This window comes from Tympanuchus pallidicinctus, unplaced genomic scaffold, assembly GCF_026119805.1.
Source record: "Tympanuchus pallidicinctus isolate F22 unplaced genomic scaffold, pur_lepc_1.0 scaffold1, whole genome shotgun sequence".
Classification (NCBI taxonomy): domain Eukaryota; kingdom Metazoa; phylum Chordata; class Aves; order Galliformes; family Phasianidae; genus Tympanuchus; species Tympanuchus pallidicinctus.
The window spans coordinates 102,830,222-102,848,929 of NW_026294618.1; the positions used below are offsets into that span (position 1 = coordinate 102,830,222).

The window sequence follows — 18,708 nt, forward strand, 5'->3', positions numbered from 1 at the left end:
AACTGAACAGATTTTATTAACAATTCTTATATTTTATTGTTATTTTTCATTGTTGTGGCAGTGCTGCCTAGAAACCTGAGGCTTATAGCACTCCAAGCCCAAAATACTCATAAAAAGATCATCTTTGTCTCAGAAATCATCTACAGAAGATAACAAAAAGTGAAGAGGAACAAAGCCTTTAATAAACAGAGGACATAACTAATGTTGGATTATTTCTGATAGATGTGGGACAGGCTGGAGCAACATCCCAGCATAATCAGGGTCAGACAGTGCTACAGTGACAGTAAAAGGGTGCATTGTGCCCTCTGAGATAAGGAAGAGATAAGAAGGTACAGCTTCCTTAGAACCCAGCAAAATCACAAATGAGAATTTAAGGCTTTGCACCATACCTGTAGCCATTCACATCTGTGCAAAGTGAGAATAATGTAGCATTCACACTGTCATGGTAGAAATGTTCATGAAAACAAAATTGTCCTGGGTATTTTCCAAGACACAAATATTGCTAGTGGTGGGTTTTAATGCAAGAAAACCCTACCTGTAAGAGGAAGAACTGGAAGCTGCTGGGATTTGGAGACTTCACCCTGCTTAAAAGAAGCACTGTAACAGTGAGTCTGACAGTGAGCAACTGCTGCAACCCAACCTGGGAAACAGGCCGAGCTGCTACCTCTGAATCACTACCACTGGAAAAGGTCCCATCAGGTCTTGGCTGCTGTGCAGCTCTGTGAGACTTACTGCCATTCTGCAGACCAATAGCTTCAGAGAGAGCCTTGAATGTTTCATAACCTCAAAATCCCAAGCAACCTAGGAGTGCTTGTCTGTGCTTGTTTTATTCATGTTGCTGATGGGCTTTTTCATTCAGCTTCACTGCCACTCTTAAAGTCAGGGTTAATGTTGTGATTGGGAAATATTCTGAGAGGCCAGCCCTGCATGCTGACAGGAGAGGAAGCTGTTGTTGTGAGTAGAGAACCTGTCTGTGCATTCTGGACTGGCTGTCCTTACTGTCACATACAGAGGAGAGAACTTACAGGTGCCTCTGTGGTTCTGTAACCCAGCTGTCCCTGCACATGGACACAGTGACTAAAGATGGGCCAAGATTTACTAACATCCTGTTGGCAGGGAATGCAGGCAAAACTTCAGGAGGTAAAACTGGAACAGACACATCTGCTTCAAATGCTGTAGCTGTGCTAGTAAGCTATGCAGCAAGGGGCTTGTTCTCTGCTAAGTTGGCATATCTTGTTAAATCCAGCTGGTCTCCTGAACAGAGAAGCCACATGCTGGCTGCCTGCTGGGAACAGCTGATGCTATAGACCTGCATCACACCAGAAAATTGGCTGTTTTAATTTTAACAAGGTAAATACTCAAATGCTGATATGGTGCATCAATTTTCCAGAGTCCTTCCTTTTGTCTTATGTTTCTTTTGATGCTGGGTTTGAATACCTTCCATATCATAGATGAACTCTGGAAAAAATAGACAACAGATGATACTTCACCCTCTTCAAAAGGACACTGTATTGTGGCTTCCCATACAGTTAACACCTGTGATCCTCTGCTTAAAAGTCAATCCAAATCATGGCTTAAACCTTTACATATTTTTTTCCAGTGATGGAAAAAATACACCATAGACCATACATAGGCTCCCTGCATGGAAAACTTTGGGGGGCTGAAATACCCAAGGGCCTGTACAAATGGTGAAACTCAAAGTGACTGATTTGAAGGAAGAAATTGATGTGTAACAGCTGGGGACCTGGGTGACACCTGTAAAAAACTGTATGACATTGTCATTGCCCATAAATAGATCCTGCCACATACATACGAGGATGATTTGCACAGGAAACAAGAAGTAGCTGCCACTAAGGTACCTTTACTACACGTGGTTGCTGATGGTAAATAAAACCATCAAAGCCAGTAGCACATTCCATTCCTGGACAAGGCTGGGGTTTTCCAGGGCATGCCTCAGTACTGCAGCAGAGGGGATTTGTGCATTTCATTTCTGCTGCATTATGATTTTATTTAGAACGTGCTGCAGCTTTTCAGCCTTCAGGCTGCAGAGGCAAGGTGCCAGTCTTCAGCAAGAGGGGGAGGGACTATAAATAGAGCAGCCTAGGCTGTCACGGGCTGCTTTTGGTCTGCTTGAGTTTCTCATTTAGCTTGGGAAAAGCAGAAATCCAGTGTGCCAAGGAGATGAAGGGCAATACAGACACTGGCAGCAGAAGTTTCCTCCAACTAGTAACTATCTTCCTTATTGTCAGGTACACAAATATAACTACTTATCTTTCCTGAGCAAACACAACACTGTAATTCACCTGTGCTTTCCTCCAGCTCTCAGTTGTTTGTTGTTTGGCTTTTTCTAAACAAACTTTCACCACCAAAAGCTGTCACACATTTCCCTGCAACACACTTCTCATGAGGGAGTCCCATTCCCTACTTCTTAAAACAACAAATAAGATTAATATCGAAATTAAGCACTCAGAGCTAATATGAAGTTCATCTTTTTGAGTGCATGGAGCATTAAGAAGTGTTGTTTCATTAGTTTTTGCTGTTAGTCTGTACCACTATCATCTAGGCTCACTAGGAGTTCACCCTGGAGTTGCTTGTATAAGGAATGGAAATGGCTGCTGCAGGCCAAGTATATAATAAAAGTATATCAGCAAAAGCTCAGTGCTGCACTTGCCATTCTTTGTTTTTGCTTACTGACATCTATACTGAGAGCTTTTTCTTCCCTCATTCTGTGCTTCACCCAGAATTACTATTAAAGAGGGAAACCACATTTCCCCCAAATTCTGCTGCTCAGCATGCCTTTCAGCAAGTAGATTTCAATTACAGCACAAAGCTAATGGAGCTTGTCTTTGAATGACACGCTTTAGACTCAAGAGCTTGACTTGCTTCTTTGAAGTGCCCATCCCTGGCTTTACAAAGAGAGCTACAGCCAAGACTGCAGAACAACAGTTCCCTCTACTCTCTTGCACCCAGAATACACCCTAAAAGGGACAACACTGAAAATAATTTCAGGATGCACCCTGTTGTGCCATGTATAACAGAGGATGCATTAGCTGTGTTAGATAGATATCTATTATACACACATGAGATATTACACTTTCAAGTAAACCATCAAGTCTAAGCGAGACTTTGCTCAAGTCTTTGCTTTCTGATAAATATTTAGCCTACATACCTTGAAAGAGCACTTGTGGGCCAACATACAACTAACGTGCTACACAACCTGCCTTTTGCTTGCCAAGCCAGAATGAACCTGCATACGTATCTGCACAAAGCTAGAAGTTAATGCTGCACATTTTTGGCAGATGGACAGACCTCATTAACCTTTGCTCAGGGATCTCAAATTCTGGGCTCAGCCTTAGCAGCTCTGGTGCCTGCCCACATTGTTGGAATGTTTCCTTGCCAGGGCATCCCCACAGTTCTGGCCACGCTGCAGGACCTTCCCACTGCCAAGCCCTGAGCAAGGCATCCCCTCCATGCAGGAACAGATGCTACTCATTAAACTTCAGAGCTCTTTTATTAGAAGGAAACCTTTGTTCCAATTTCAGATACCTCCTGGTTTGCTGCTCTCAGTCGTTGTGCTTTTATTTCCACTGGCTCTTGACAAATGCAGGACACAAAAGGCTCTGAATCTGAAGGCAGCCTAGAGCTGAGCATCAGCCTATTAAAACCATAGACTTTCACACGAGTTTACAGTCTATTGCAGTTTTCCTGCCAACCCCTAACTGCTACACAGGCATTCATGATTTCTCTGCTCCACAAGGTCTAATAGCCTGTGAGCCTTTTCTGCCCCGAGGTGCCTATCTTTTTCCTCAACTGGCTTAATCAATTAACATTCCTGGGAGTAAACAGGGACAATTTTGCCTCACTTCCATTTAGCTCAAACCTTCTTAGACCAGAAGAAAAATGTACAGTCTCTCAGTCCAACCCTGCTCTCCCACAGCCCCAAAGCAGCTGACTGACACAGCACAGGCTGTGAGTCTCATTTCTCTTTGAAATTTGTGACTTAGCTGATTCAGTTCAGATCCATCAGCACACTCAGACCATTAAGACTTGCCTTCCCCCAGCACATGACTTGCTGCAGCAGAAAACTCATCAGCCCTCCAGCAAGCAGAGAAATAGCTTTGCTAAGATTTCAGAACTATTTCCATGCAGTCTGAAGGCTCCTCACAGCACGAGCTCTGCACTCCTGCCATCTCTCACTACCTGACCCTGGCTTTAGTGCGAACCCTCTGACAGAGCTCCTCACCTTTCAGCCCAGTTTCCTTTTCTAATTTCTACAGCCTTTGGCTTCCACACTTCCCTTATTTGCCACTAGCCCTACCTTACTGTCCAGCATTATGCAGTTTCCTTTTCTTCCTGCATCTTGCTCAGACAACAGCTGATGGCAGGACCAGCACAGACATAAGATCTCAGTACCTCAGCAAAGCAGCCTCTTGTTTTCAGGAGCAGCCCATGGAACACTGGGCTTGAGAAGCAGGGCAGGTGACTTGCCTGAATTTATCAGATAGCAATTTCTCACTCCAAAGCCTGAGAAAACAGAAATTCTTTGCAAATGGACACACCACACAGGAGCTTTCTTGTTTTTAGCATGGGCAAAGCTGTCATTTTCCCACCACAATCTTGTTTCAGAAATAGTCAAATCCTTTTAACTGAGACTTGTATCTGTACAAACAAGCCAGCTGTGGGCTAATAACCAGACAAAGAATGTGATCAGTGAAACAATTAAATTATGAACCACTCCCCTCAGTACACACACAGAGGGCAGTAAGTGGATATGCATGTGAAAAACAGCTGGCAGAAACATACCCTGTTCAGAGAAGAAGCATCAGGTAGGCAAGAGGAATCACAGAGAAGTTTAGGCACAATGACAGCAACAAAGCTATTCTGGCACGGTTGGTTTTGAAGAAATAGTGAATACTGAAGGTTGCCAAAACATTCTTTCAGTTTTTAAAACAGGGAGTTACCTTTATTAACTTCTGCTGCAAAACGATGGACTTCCAAGTCCACACAGTGTTCTCAGGAACACAGTCCTTCTCTAAGTATCAAAATGTTTGAATAATATACTTGATTCATATTGAAACAATGCCTCAAATAATTTTATTTGTGGAACACAAAGTTAAAAACAGATATAAGAAAAAAAAAAAATCAATAGAACACTAAAAACTTATTACAAATCCAAACTAAAATAATTAAACAGTGCATTTTGTGCAAGAGTTTAATTTGGATGCCATCTTCAACAAAAGCTTTACACTGTTAAACCTGGATATTTAGTTCTCATTGTAGTTTCTACAGTGTATTAAAGAATTCTAAGTCACTTTAACAAACATTCTAACTAACATATTCCAGTAAGCACAGAGTTTCTATGGAGGAAGCATCAGTAGCTTCCACTGCATGAATGCATATGGACACCACTACATCCAAAACAGCCAAACAATTCCACAAGCACGAATGGATTCACATTGTGGTTAAACTGAACACAGGCAACTCATGTCATTTAAGTTACAGGTTGTGTTAATGGAAAGGCACGTTTCATTTTAATGTCAATTTACATTTCCAGAAGGTAAAAGTTTTATGCCCAAGAAAGTTTTTCCAAGTCATCGCAGCACAATCAAACAACTCTTAAGTGCATGTATCTCAACTTTCAATAGAAAGATCTGGTTTCTATTTCTTTAATCCAGTTCTAACAAGGGAGAAATTAAATTAAAAGCAGTAGGGCCCCCCCTCCCATATTTACAGACTGCAAACTATATTGCTTTCTCATCAGAAATCCCAGTTTTCCTGTCAAACTTTGTTAAGCTTGGTAACTATCAGTACCCTCACAGTTTGGTCAAAGGCACCACAAACACACAGCCCCTTTTTGTCAGGGCTCCAGTCCAGGCTAGAAATCGGCTGTGTTGACAGAGTCACATTCTGCAAGAGGCTGACAGAACCTGCCACCCCCATCTCAGCTCCTTCCGAGTCCTTCTTTGAGCGCTGAGCCGGGTACTCACTGGCAGAAAGAAAAGTAAAACGTGCTCTTAGAATAAGGCAAAAGTCTTCAAAATGATGAGCCATCATATCCAGGTATAGCCACGCTGCGTACTTGGTAAGTATCTCATAGTAAACAATGAGACAGAAGTTTTGAGTCCTGATATTTCTCTCCTACAGCCTTTTATCTTTCAACAGTGATGCTTTTGCCACAGGCAAACAGTTCCACCTCAGCTGCACCCCCTGAAACTTGATGCATCTACTTCACTGCATTTAGGATGGCTGAATTATTTTGCTATGTAGTGTGAGAAGACACAAAGAATCATTGAAAATCCAGGCTTTCAATATTTTTTCTAAGATATAATTGCTCCCATGAGAATTTTAAGAAATCTATTTTCTTCTACTCAGTATTAACTGGGAATATAATTAGATCTTGATTACATTAACAAAAGTGAAAAGGGCTAATTTCACTCATGCTGTTGCAATCCCATTCTTTTAGGAATTATTTCAGGATTCCAGATGAGTATTGCCACCAGAATCATTTTTCCTCTGTACTTGTAGCAGTAATTCTAACTAGAAGTTCTGAGCTTGGAAGTGGGACCCTGCATACCATTTTTAGGACGATTCCTTCTTAAAACAATAACCTGTTGTTTTGTTTCTTATTCTCCCATTATAGACCAGAAGGTCTGTAACTATCCCTGTCTGTAACCATCACTTACTACTTCCAGAGATGAAGGCTCCCAGCTCCTCCACTCGTCATAAACACATCTCTGTTCTGTGGGAGGTGCCGAACCTGCCATATGGTGGATTTGTGTGCCTAGGAAACAATCAGCATTGTACAGAAGTCATTTACAGCTGAGCTTTGCAAGAAAGGAAGCAAAAATTCTACATTGCAGTTACCTGTATGAAGAGACCTCCCTCCGCTGCAGGGGCACTGGAACTTTAAGGCCCCTTCCAACCCAAACCCTTCTAGGATTCTATGACTGCTGTACTTGACACTGGAACAACCATTCTGAGGTACCTTCCCTCCCTCCTGCCTTAACCTTGCTGTCATGGAACAGCCAGTTCCCAGGCAGAAAAAGCCCCACTCCCATGCAGAGATAAGGCAGCAGCAGCCCTACCAAGGCCACCACACTACTTCAGCTTCTTCATGACCAGCCATCTAAGTATGGCTGAATGGGTCAAGTGGCTGTAAAAGCATGTCTGGAGCTTTGTAGAAGTACTCAATTTCCAGATTCTTAGGTGACATCGTCACCATGGGGCTAATTTCACCACCTGACATCTCTAAATAACATTACTGTAAGTGAATGTACTACAAACACTGCGCAAACACAACTGAGCACCTAAAATTCAAATTTAAATCTCAGCCAGGCAACAGAAATCTGTAACATGCATGACCTGACCTGAAGCACATCTGTCTAAAATGTCTGAAAGGAAACCTTTAAATGCAATTAATGAAAGATAAGAACTTCCTCTTTCACAGTTTATTACTACAGACTCTAACTCAGTAAATACTTTCGTGCTGTCTGATCAAACCAACGTCTTACCTGCTTTGCCTGATGATGTGGAAAACAGTAAGTTAAAGATATTAAATGGAAACTCAGCCATAAGCCTCTCTCCATATGTCCTCATTTAATCACAATACTGCAAATCAAAAATGCTTGGTTCTGAAGGACAATAAGTATTTCCAAGGCCCACATAAGGCCCGTACAGGCAGGACAAAAAAAAAAGAAAAACATGTTCAGAGGGCTGCCTTTATTTCTGGATATATTTAAGATTTGAATCTGCTTGCTGATCACAGTTTGATGCAGCCTGCAATGTACATGACCCCAAGTCTATGGGCACAGCTGAGCGCACAGAGCTGCAACAGGAGCCAAAGACCAGAGGAGCCCAAATAACAGGCTATGAAAGAGAGGAAGCCTGAGGAAGCACTGGCATCAGGATGCATGGGAGTCCTTTCAGTGCTTGCTCGAGGGCCATGCTATCACACAGCTTGCCCCACTAACCTGGGACCCTACTGCCTCCAAAGACAATAATTTTAAACCTGCAGTGCTTCCAGCTACTTAAGAGACAAACTTCTGTAATAGATGCTGCTAAAGAAGTTATCCACCTCCCCATACCTTCTCTGAAACAGAAGCAAAACCTTTAGTCGGGTGCTGAGTCCTCATATCGAAAACATGGAATTTTCCCTCCAGTGACGTGGCCACTAGCTTGTTCATATTCACATCTTTTCTGTCAAACTCCACGCTGCAAACCTGGAAATAGAGAAATCAATACATGCAGCCACTGCTAAAAACATACATTTGTGTGTGTGGTTTGCAAATACGTAGCTAACCATTGGTCATTCTTACAACAACACCAACTGGGCAGTAACACGACTAAAAACACACGCACAGAAGTCAGAGTGAAGCCATGTTCCCATGGCACCTTACCCCATTCTTAATGTTGGTCTCCCATCGCAGTGACATGGTTTTTAAGTCAAACAATTTAATGTCCCCATTGTCATATCCAGCACAAACAACACGTTCCTCTTGATTGTAAGCATTGCCTGGACACAGAGACAGAAGTAATCACAGTACAGAAACCCCTCTTAGGCTGTAACTTTGAGTTGTCTTAAGTCAGCAATTTCAACTTAGATTTATGCCAGCAAAGCATTACTATAGTAAGATTTAATGAGCAGGCTGTTTTTCAGGCCTGAAAGGTACAGAAAACACAGCTTCAAACCTGGCAGTCCTTTTCTTTAAACAGGGTCAGCAAGTTTTCATTCCCCCTGCCAAGCACTGCCTGAGTTACACAGACTGCTTCAGCTGCTGCAAACCATGCTCAGCAGTGCTGAGGAGACACTGGGTGTTACCACAGCCATCGCCAGCCATCTCAGCTGCTTCCCAGCAGCCAGGCTCAGGGAGGCACAGCAGTGGCTGCCAGAAGTTCACCTGGATGGAGAGCACAGAGTTTGGGATGGATGTGGCCTGGGCTCCAGCATGTGGAACTCAAAGGCAAATCTAAGGAAGTACGAGGCCACTTTTCTTTCCGTGAGTCAAAACAGAAGGCAAAGATCTCAATAGCAACAAGCACTGAAGCTGGACCTCCTTGCCAAGACATGCCATCTCCCTATTTTGTTATTATAATCCATGCATGCATTAGCAGTTTGCAAAACTCACTGCCTGACTCTGGAAGCAGAAACAGAGCTAATCCAGAAACACCTGCTGGTGTACAATGCAAGCAGCTTGCCCTTTATAAAGGAAAAGTGCTGAGCACGAGTCAAGCACCTCTGCTGCCTTATTTAGCTCTGAGGATTGTCGCTTAAATTAATGTCTTAATGCTTGACAGTTGGAACTACACAACACCAGCTATTGGTTCTCCGTGCACAACCTCACTTAGACCCCTCCAGGACAAAACAGTTCCTTTGCTTTTACATTCCTAGACATAGAAATTTTCAATTCCCATGCTAGGGCTGTAAAAATGCCTATGAATAAAGCTTATCTGTGAAGCAACTGACCATAGATGGTAAGAAAATGATGCCTGAGCCAACTACCACAAAACGTGATGAACAGCCTTTAAAACACATTGAAAACACACAAATTTGGCAACACTGAACAACAAACCCTGCCTTCAGTAGCTTGATAATTGTCAAAATGCAGTCACATTAGAGGAGGCTGTTGTGATGGGTTACCAAAAGCCACAGTCCAGCAGTCCCTTTTGCTCTCTCCCTGCGCAGGTTCCATGTTAGCGACAGGAGTCTCCTTCTGCCGTGGGTCCCACACCTTCACAGTGCCTAAGGAGGAGCAGAGCAGTCAGCCTTATGGATGCACCATTCTCATGTCCCCAGGCAAAGGCAGCCTGACCCCTCCAGGCTGCTTCAATGTATAAGGAAAAGCGAAACAGGATAACAAACAGAAACAAAGGAAAATCACCTGGAAGGCGTCAGATCTCCATAGAATCACAAAACGGCCGGGGTTGGAAGGGACCTCAAAGGATCACGAATCTCCAACCCCCCTGCCACGTGCAAAGCCACCAACCTCCCCATTTAATACTACACCAGGCTGCCCAGGGCCCCATCCAAACTCCAGCTGCTATTTTCTATTTATTCTGCTTTGTATTCCTTCTGTCTCTCACTCAGTGGCAAGAGTATCTTTAGCTGCCCTGCAGCTACAAAAGCAAAGAAAGGAGACCCGTCCCAAGCAGGGTTCAGTAGCACGGCTGGGCATGGCTGCCCTCCATCCCAGTGCCCACAGACCTCATCCAGGGATGATGGATGGTAAACTGAGCAGAGCTCACCCACTCACCATCTCGACTGCCCGTCACAATTTCTGGTGCACCTTCCCCAATTCCCAGGCCTCCTACACCATCTATGCTGTTAATGATTTCCTTGTGACCTTTCACAGAATACACGGGTATTTCGGGAGCTTCTAAATTCCTAGTGAGAAAGAACAGATAACACGGCGTCGCCTTCAGCAGTCAGCATCGGAGCAACAGCCCAGCTGCAGCCTCCCCACCAGCCCAGATCTCAGGAGCATGGAATCACAGAATGGCCAGGATTGGAAGCGACCTCAGGGATCACAAGTCTCCAACCCCTGCCACACGCAGGGCCTCCAAACTCCCCATTTAATACCAGGCTGCCCAGGGCCCCATCCAACCTGGCCTGGAACACCTCCAGGGACGGGGCATCCACAGCCTCTCTGGGCAGCTGTTCCAGCACCTCACCACTCATAGTAAAGAACTTCCCCCTGACGTCCAACCTCAATCTTCCCTCCCTCAACTTCAAACCATTTCCCCTTGTCCTGCAGTTATCTACCCTTTCCAAGAGTTGATTCCCCTCCTGTTTGTAGGCTCCCTTCAGGTACTGAAGGCTGCACTGAGGTCACCCCGCAGCCTTCTTTTCTCCAGGCTGAACAAGCCCAGCTCCCTCAGCCTGTCTTCGCAGGGGAGGTGCTGCAGCCCCCCGATCATCCTGCGGCTCTCCTCTCCAACAGCTCCCTGTCTTTCCTGTACTGCAGCACTCCGGACCCGAGGCGCTTACCAGATGCTGAGGCTGCCCGCGAAGTCCCCCGTTGCCAGGTGCCTCTGCTGCAGGGAGGCGGCCCCGAAAGTCGCGCATTTTATCGGCTTGGCCTTTTCGATCTGCAGGAACAACAACAAAAAAAAGGCAGGTTGGGCGCAGCGCCGAGGACCCCTCGACCCGGCGGAGGCGCCCCGCATCGCCACCGGCTCTGCCCGCTCACCTCGCTGAGCAGCAGGAGCCGCCCGCCGCGCAGTTCGTACAGCTGCAGCACGCCGGTGCCGCGCGGGGCGCTGCCGAGGCACAGCAGGCGGGCGCTGCGCGGCACCCACTTGCAGTCGAACACGGTGTAGCTCAGCGACTGCTGCACGTGCGCCACCACCTGCGGCCGCTCCGACCCCGCCGCCGACATACCGAGCGCCGGAAGCGCCGCGGCCGCCGCGGGAAGCCGGAGGGAGGGCGGACCGGAAGCAGCCGCAGGCACTTCCGGTCGAGGGCCACGCGGCGGGTGGAGAGGCGCGAGCTCCGGTACGGCGGTCGTCGCCATGGAGACCGAAGCGGCGGACGAGAGCGGCTTCACGAGCGTGGCTTCCAAACGCGGGCGGAGGAAGCGGAGAGCGGAGGGCGCGGAGCCGATGGAGGCGGCGGAGGCGACCGAGGCGACCGGGCCGCGGCCCGGCAAGAGGCCCGCCTTCCCGCCGCTGCCCGTCGCGGCCCTGGGGGTGAGCGCGGGGCTGAGGGGAGCGGCTGGGCCGGGGGGATCCGCCCGTGTTCGCTGCTCACCGCCCCGCTGTCCGCAGGTGGGGAAAGGAGAGGTGAGGAGGGTGCCGGTGCCGGCCAACAGGTACACCCCGCTGAAGGAGAACTGGATGAAGATATTCACGCCCATCGTGGAACACCTGCAGCTCCAGATCAGGTTTAACTTAAAGACGAGGAACGTTGAGATCAAGGTGAGCGCTGCTCTGCGTATCGTCACGTTCCTTTTTCTCTTGTTCCTTATGTTTTATTGAACCCGTGTTTTGCGATCACCTGCTGAAACGCTTCTGGGATGCTGTCATTAGAGCCATTCGCTCTCCTCGAGGTGCCTCTGGTAATCACCCATCTCTTCAGTTTCTCCCTTCCCCCAAGGTTGTAATAAGGATTCCAGAGGATCATTGTGGAACGAATCACAGAATGGTTGGGTTGGAAGGGCCCTCAGAGCCCGCTCAGTTCTACCGTCCTGCCATGGGCCGGCTGCCCCCCACCAGCTCAGGCTGCCCGGGGCCCATCCAACCTGGCCTTGGGCACCTGCAGGGATGGGGCACCACAGCTCTGTGTGCAGCCTGTTGTTTTAAACACAATGTGCACTGCTCGTGTCTTTCAATAGAACACAACGCAGAAGTGGCATTACAGAAATGTGGCTTTGGCTTTCTTTTTTATGGCTAGCTTTTATCTCATAGATTTTCCAAGTCTTGACTCTATTTGCCCCTTCTTAATTTGGAAACATAACTTTGTTCTGCAGACCTGTCCGGAGACAAAGGACCTCAGTGCTCTGACAAAAGCAGCCGACTTTGTGAAAGCATTCATACTTGGCTTTCAGGTGGAGGTGAGTCTCCAAGAAGCCGGGTTCTGGTATTGCTCAGACTTGCTTGAAATCTTCAAGCACTACAGAAATTACATTAAAGAAATCAAAATCTTCACAGAGGTTTTCCATAATGTTTGAAATTAAGACCGATGTTTGATGCATCAATAGAAATATATTACTGATGTGATCTGTTTGGGTGTCTAAAGAAAAACTTGGAACTGTGTGGTGGTGGTGTAATGCTCACACTGATAACAAATTTCTGAATATTTTAGGATGCTCTTGCTCTCATCAGATTAGACGACCTTTTCCTAGAGTCATTTGAAGTTACAGATGGTGAGTAGTTTCTGCTGTGCTATTCGAGCAGCCCACATGCACTGCCTGAGCACATCTTTGCTCTTTTCCTCTTCTCCACGTGTGTCACTTAACCTGGGGGATCAGGAGAACCTTGGTGCCAATACACAGCATTACTGTCTAGGTCCAGGAAGCTTGATCTCCCAGCACAAGCCTCCAGATTTTCATCCTTGAAACTGTCAGTTTTTCAGATCATGCAATTGATTGGGCTTTTCTCATCACCAGAAATCTTTTTTTCAAGCTTAAATGTCAAAAGGAACGTTTTGGGGGAACACATCTGTTAGACTTAAACTGGAACTGGGTTCTCTTCCTCTCAGTGCAGTGATAGCAGCAGGAAGCAGACATCACAAACATTCACGTGCTGCTGGGAGTCCCTGGAGATGATCTCAAGGAGAGCAGCACCTAAAATTGCTGTTTCAACACGTGTTGATTGCATGCTTTTCCCTTTGTTTGAGTAGAGGAAACGTTACAGAGGATACACACCGCTGCTGCTTGATTGAGCGCTTTGTTCTCGTTTTAGTCAAACCTCTGAAAGGAGACCATCTGTCAAGAGCAATAGGGAGAATAGCAGGGAAAGGTGGAAAAACAAAATTCACTATAGAAAACGTGACAAGAACACGGATCGTTCTTGCTGACTCGTAAGTACTGACATCCCTTCTGTCACAGTGCAATCCCTGAGCTAAGCCAGCCAGCTTCCAGGAACTGAGAGGGCTTAAGCTGCTGTAAACTCCTGTAAATCATTTGTCTCGCTGATGCTCAAAGTGCTGTTTTTCGTGAGCAGCGTTGGAGGGTTTGACCTTCTGTTCTGAGTATCGTGGGCACATTCAGAACTGCTTCCACGCAGCTGAAGAATTCCTTCCTGCGAATAACAAAGCTGAACCTTCCAACCCTGCAGCTGTCATTTCGCAGAGCTGCGACGTTGCAAAGTGTAAAAGCGTATCCTTAAAAGGATTTAGAAGAAGAGAGGTTCTACCTGTGGAGGATTTTTATGGTGACTGAAAAACAAACCAGTGAATGCAACTTCTGCTTGGTGTGCTTCTGAACTCCAGTGTGAGGGAGGTGCTATTTAGTAATTACATTCAGCACTGCATTTCTTACATTAACTCTTATTGCTTTGGCTGCTTTTTACAGGAAAATTCATATTTTAGGATCTTTTCAGAACATTAAAATGGCACGAACAGCAATTTGCAATCTAATTTTAGGTAAGTCCTGGTGCCTGACCTTCTCTATTACAGCAAAATAGGTTGTTTTGAAAGGAGGTGCTTTCTGCAGTCTCACCTTGCCCCCTGCTGTGCCTGCACCTGCATTTGGAGCAGGTAGCTCCGTAACACATGTAACACATGTACTAAGACGTACTTTCTCCTGCAGGAAGCCCACCATCCAAAGTTTACGGCAATATTAGGGCTGTGGCCAGCAGAGCAGCTGAAAGATTCTGAGATGCAGTGGTGCTGCTTTACTGAGGACTGTGGGTGCTGCGGGCACAAACTGTGCAGTCACAGAGGCCATGGAAGCACTCTGCCTTGTGCTGGACTGGGAAGCACAGAAGGAAAATGGGGCTGTTTGTGCAGTCTGAGATACTCCAGACATACTGTCTGCTTTGATCACAATCTGTGTACAGCCATTAAAAGCTATTCTATAAATGATGAAACTGTATACTGAAGTATGGGTGCCTGATTTTGCTTTACTCTCAAGCCAAAACGTGACTGAGAGTGACTTTCTGATTACCCAAGTACTGCAAGACCGTTCACAAGACTTGAGAAAGCCTCGAAGTCTGGAGCTGAAAGCAGTCAGCAGCGTTAAGTGTTCATAACCACAGACCAGTCAGCATCTTTCTGCAGAAAGGAAGCTCCCATTGCAGTGCTGAGAGCAGGCTGCTGGAAGAGAATCTGCTACTGCAGCAGTGCATCACAGGAAGAGGCAGTGTGAAGGCCAAGAGGAAAACAGCATCTCTGCACTTAGCTTCAGAATCTGCGCTTATCTGGATTCCTGTTCTGTTCTCAGGAATGATCTGCAGGGCATCTGAGTAGTGATGCTAAGAACCTCCAGGTAAGGCCGTGCCCTGGCAGTGCCCATGCACTGGAGCGCAGACGGCTGCCGGTGCTGCACGTCCTCCCTCTTAAAATGCAGCCTGCAGCAGGAGGGGGAGAGACTGCGCAGCCTGGGCGCCTTATTGCTGCCCCTCCCCACTTAAACTCATTACCAGGACTCACGCAAAGCAACTCAGTTTAGGTCTGTGAATCAAAACAGAAAGTGAAATGAGATCCAAAAAACATCAGCAAATTGAGGAGGTGTTTCTCAATGTTTGAGTTAACTGTGCAGCACTTTACAGCTGGATAATACTTACGTAGCCTGGTTAATGTTTTTACAGCCAAATAAATTCAAGCCTTCAATCACTAATAGATTTAAGATGTGCAGAGCTGAGTTCCCTTTAGTTACCTGTGAAGTCTGATCTGTACTGAGAAAAGGGTCCAAGGAAAAGCTCAAGGAAAAGCAGTGCACTTCCCCAGTAGCAGTTTGTCCATTCTCTGTATGTCAGTTATGTCAGTGAGCTCTAGAGGCAGGAGGGGAAAGCGGGGCGTGGATGTAGGAAAGTGATTTAATCTTCCTCCTAAAGCAGGTGTGTGCTGACACTGACCTGAGCACAGGGCTGCAAAAGGCAGCCCAAACCAGGAGGGAGGCCCCCACACCTTCAGGGGCTGCCTTTAGGGTGCAGGAATCAACAGGATACACGAAAGGCAACAGCAAACAGCTCCTGGGCTGCTTCTGCGAAGGGATTTCACCACCAAGGACTGCCTTCTCCAGCAGAGGTGATTTGCCTTGAGAAAGGAAGCTGGCTGTTTCCACCTGCAGCAAGGTTAGAGGTTTGTGTTTGTTTTCCAACAGCACAGCATCAACCATCGTGAGTTTAGCCCCACTTATCCAAGGCGTTTGATCTAAGTAGAGATTCGGATTCACCTTTAAAAAAAATACAAAAGTTGTCTGCAAACACCTGAACAAAGCTTAGGGGTGCTCAGCTAAGGGACAAACACTCTGAGCAGCAACTTGCTTCTAGAGCAGGGCACGGAGCTGCCCTACGTTAATTGGGGTCCAGGTAAGTACTGAGGCACCCAAACCAAGGTTCAAATATTTTATTTTGTATTCATATAGTATGAAGGTTCTTACAGTTCCCACAACATATGATGTAGCATGCAGAGGAAAAACTAAACATTCAACAGAAATCATTTTTCCCCACACAAACTAAAAAAAAAAAACAACCTCATCCCTCCCCTTCCAATCCCCCCTGAAGGAAATAACGGCAGCACTAATTTCTATACCAACAGCCCAGATATGCACAAGCAAGTAAGAGAAATCAAAAGCATCTGCTAAAATGTTTGTAACAAATACTTATGTACAAAAAATTCACAAAAGACCAGTTCCCCCTTGAAGCAGAGCACATGGCAGTTGACACTGGAACGGATACAACCACTGGCTGGGATTATAAGCCACGTACTGATCCAGAGGAAGAAAGTTACACGTAGTGGAGATTTTTGTTTTGAACATTAACATTTACCAAAGTTTGGCAACATTATCGTTTAAATTATGCAAATTATGTAAACAAGAGGAACATTTCAAATCGATCTACATGCAAAACTTCATGTCATGCAAGGACACCAAGCACCTGGATTTCTCTCACAGACAGAGCCCATGGATGTGCAGCACTCAGTCGAAGGAACAGCTATGGCAGACAGGTGCTCAATAGAAGTAGATTCAGACAACCTGCACTTTCCAATGCTGATTATAAAACAATTCTTTTTTAATAGAAAAACTACTATACAGGAAAGATGTACTGTCCTAAAAAATCTAGCAAATGTTTTTCTTCCAGCCAATAGTACCATTGCAGAAAAGGGAAGGGATGATATAAAGTTGTAAAACATGGCTCGCTACTTTTATGTCACACAAATACATCAAGTTACCCTCCGTTACAAATCATGATATGGACAAATCTAGAAAAGAAAAAATTCTCCAGGCAAAGGACCGGAGAACTGCAAGAGGTATCAATTTAGAGAGCGTGAAGTTTTCCTCCTCTGTGGCATAGCTTAACAAGATTTTCGCCCATATGAATCCCATATACATATATATATATATAAATATATATATATATATAAAATATTACCAGTTATTTATGGTACCTGTAATGTTCTTTAAATGCAGAGGGGAAACTATCACAGCTGAAACAAGAGAATTTAAGTGGCAAAAACGCTTTATAATCTACGTCCTGTATAAAGTAAGTAGATGGGGATCCTGCAGTTACGCAGACCCTAATTTCATTAAGGGAAGCACAAGAGCAAATCAATGTGTCTAACACCTTGAGCGGCCGTGTCTAAAATGACTCCAAAACAGCAGGTGAGCATAAACGTGGGACAGCTGTGACCACCCCCAGTTGCTAGGTGACAAAATCTAGTGGCCATCGAAGCGTTCTGCACTCACTATTTGCACACGAGGGCTGGTTCTTGGCAGTAGCATTAAACTATATTAAGTAGAACTGTACTGAGTTATTTAGCAAAGAGACACAGTCCCTGGTAATATATTAACAGGTATAAATAAACTTAGTCTCCTGTGTTACAAAACATGTCATTAAGGTAAATTAATCAGAAGCGATGCTTTGTCAGCCAGTCAATATATAGAAACATCTGAACAGTCACAGGAAAAGGAGAAGAGTTGACCTAACACCCAGTTAAAATTTTACATTCTTCTACTATATATATAAAACTGTGTGAAATAAAAGTAAGGATGTATATCCATATATTGAACTGTTAATATTCTGCTTGGCACTTTGTACTCTAGTTTCGTTTCTGAATCAAGTATATTAAATTAAAGCCCACCTAGCTACTACATATAGAAAGCTACATATATATCTATATATAAATACACACACACATATATATATATAGATAGATATTTCCTTGTTATAAAAGATGAAGAAAAATAAATTAAAAAGCCAACCCCTTCCCTTTCTCCACCACACTGATATGCTCTTTCCATCTTTGCTGTCCTTCAGACTTTAAAGTGCTACACCGAGTTATTGAGAGAATCAAAGTTCAATAACACTTAGTTGGCTTCACGAGGCTCATGTTGGAAAATGTGGCTTCACAGAGAAAAATACTTCCATTTAAATACACAGAGAGCATTGCTGGACGTCTTGAGCAGATCTTCAGAGATGGAGAAGAAAGCAAAAGTGTTGGGTGGTGCCCTACAGAGTCACACATCTACCACCATCTTTTTGTGGATATCTAGGCCTCCTACGACCTGGGAGAAAAACAAGCACTTGTAAGCAAGTCAGAAGGGGAAGTCAGCAAGACAGAAAGTGCACGCTGCATTCAGAAGACATATCTGTGCCTACTGCACTCACTATGCTTCCATACCCTCTCCAGTCCTATCCACGTTTCCCAAGAGCAGTGTGCAGTGCAATTAGGTGTCACCCAACGTAATTACACGGGCACCAGCAGAACACTGCAGCTGACACCACTTTGGTTTCTCTCCTCCTCACCTCCTGTCCTGACTTTGTATTGTGTTTCCACAGCTTGGCTGAAATGCCAGTCTTCTAGAACTGCATTTAAAGCAGTGCATCTTTGAAAGGGGAAGTTAGGAGCCCTAGCAAAGCGGCATTCACCAGTCTCAGGATGCGCCTGCTCGTCCTTCAAGAGCAGAACTCTGCCGTTACTCTCCCCGTAAGTGACACAAATCCCACCATCCTGGCCTTTGTACAATCCCTGCCTTCTGCAGAGGGTGATAATCTCCCCAGGCTCTCTCCCTGCAGAAAGATAAACCTTTCTAAGGGGTGATTTGGAGC

General features: G+C 45.4%; 3 protein-coding genes across 3 annotated transcripts in view; 1 reads left to right on the top strand and 2 right to left on the bottom strand.

Annotated features, from left to right (window-relative positions):
* Positions 1 to 5,075: 5,075 nt before the first annotated feature.
* Positions 5,076 to 11,419, bottom strand: DNAAF10 (dynein axonemal assembly factor 10). The gene is made up of 8 exons (XM_052678210.1): positions 11,187 to 11,419; positions 10,985 to 11,085; positions 10,251 to 10,381; positions 9,638 to 9,739; positions 8,397 to 8,512; positions 8,085 to 8,219; positions 6,684 to 6,781; positions 5,076 to 5,986 (listed from the first exon to the last, which is right to left on the bottom strand). Exons 1-8 carry the CDS (start codon positions 11,373 to 11,375, stop codon positions 5,779 to 5,781), a joined length of 1,080 nt encoding a protein of 359 aa, XP_052534170.1. The 5' UTR covers positions 11,376 to 11,419; the 3' UTR covers positions 5,076 to 5,778.
* A 14-nt stretch (positions 11,420 to 11,433) lies between these two features.
* Positions 11,434 to 16,159, top strand: PNO1 (partner of NOB1 homolog). The gene is made up of 7 exons (XM_052678817.1): positions 11,434 to 11,685; positions 11,764 to 11,913; positions 12,465 to 12,548; positions 12,800 to 12,860; positions 13,399 to 13,516; positions 14,010 to 14,080; positions 14,247 to 16,159. The coding sequence occupies exons 1-7, from the start codon at positions 11,509 to 11,511 to the stop codon at positions 14,312 to 14,314; spliced, it is 729 nt and encodes a 242-aa protein (XP_052534777.1). The 5' UTR covers positions 11,434 to 11,508; the 3' UTR covers positions 14,315 to 16,159.
* Positions 15,992 to 18,708, bottom strand: part of PPP3R1 (protein phosphatase 3 regulatory subunit B, alpha) — a 32,588-nt gene continuing 29,871 nt past the window's right edge. Inside the window, exon 6 of the mRNA XM_052679066.1 lies at positions 15,992 to 18,164. Within this exon, the coding sequence (XP_052535026.1) occupies positions 18,117 to 18,164 (48 nt within the window). The 3' untranslated portion in view covers positions 15,992 to 18,116. The remainder of the gene's footprint in view (positions 18,165 to 18,708) is intronic.

Bases quoted from the DNA above. Each gene is read 5' to 3' on its own strand.
- DNAAF10 (XM_052678210.1), bottom strand. From the start codon at position 11,375: ATGTCGGCGGCGGGGTCGGAGCGGCCGCAGGTGGTGGCGCACGTGCAG. The intron at 8,220-8,396 runs GTAAGGTGCCAT...CTCTATTTCCAG, and splicing joins AGACCAACATTAAGAATGGG to GTTTGCAGCGTGGAGTTTGA. The intron at 6,782-8,084 runs GTATGGGGAGGT...ATTGTTTCCTAG, and splicing joins TTGCTTCTGTTTCAGAGAAG to GCACACAAATCCACCATATG.
- PNO1 (XM_052678817.1), top strand. From the start codon at position 11,509: ATGGAGACCGAAGCGGCGGACGAGAGCGGCTTCACGAGCGTGGCTTCC. The intron at 11,914-12,464 runs GTGAGCGCTGCT...TTTGTTCTGCAG, and splicing joins CGAGGAACGTTGAGATCAAG to ACCTGTCCGGAGACAAAGGA. The intron at 12,549-12,799 runs GTGAGTCTCCAA...TGAATATTTTAG, and splicing joins TACTTGGCTTTCAGGTGGAG to GATGCTCTTGCTCTCATCAG.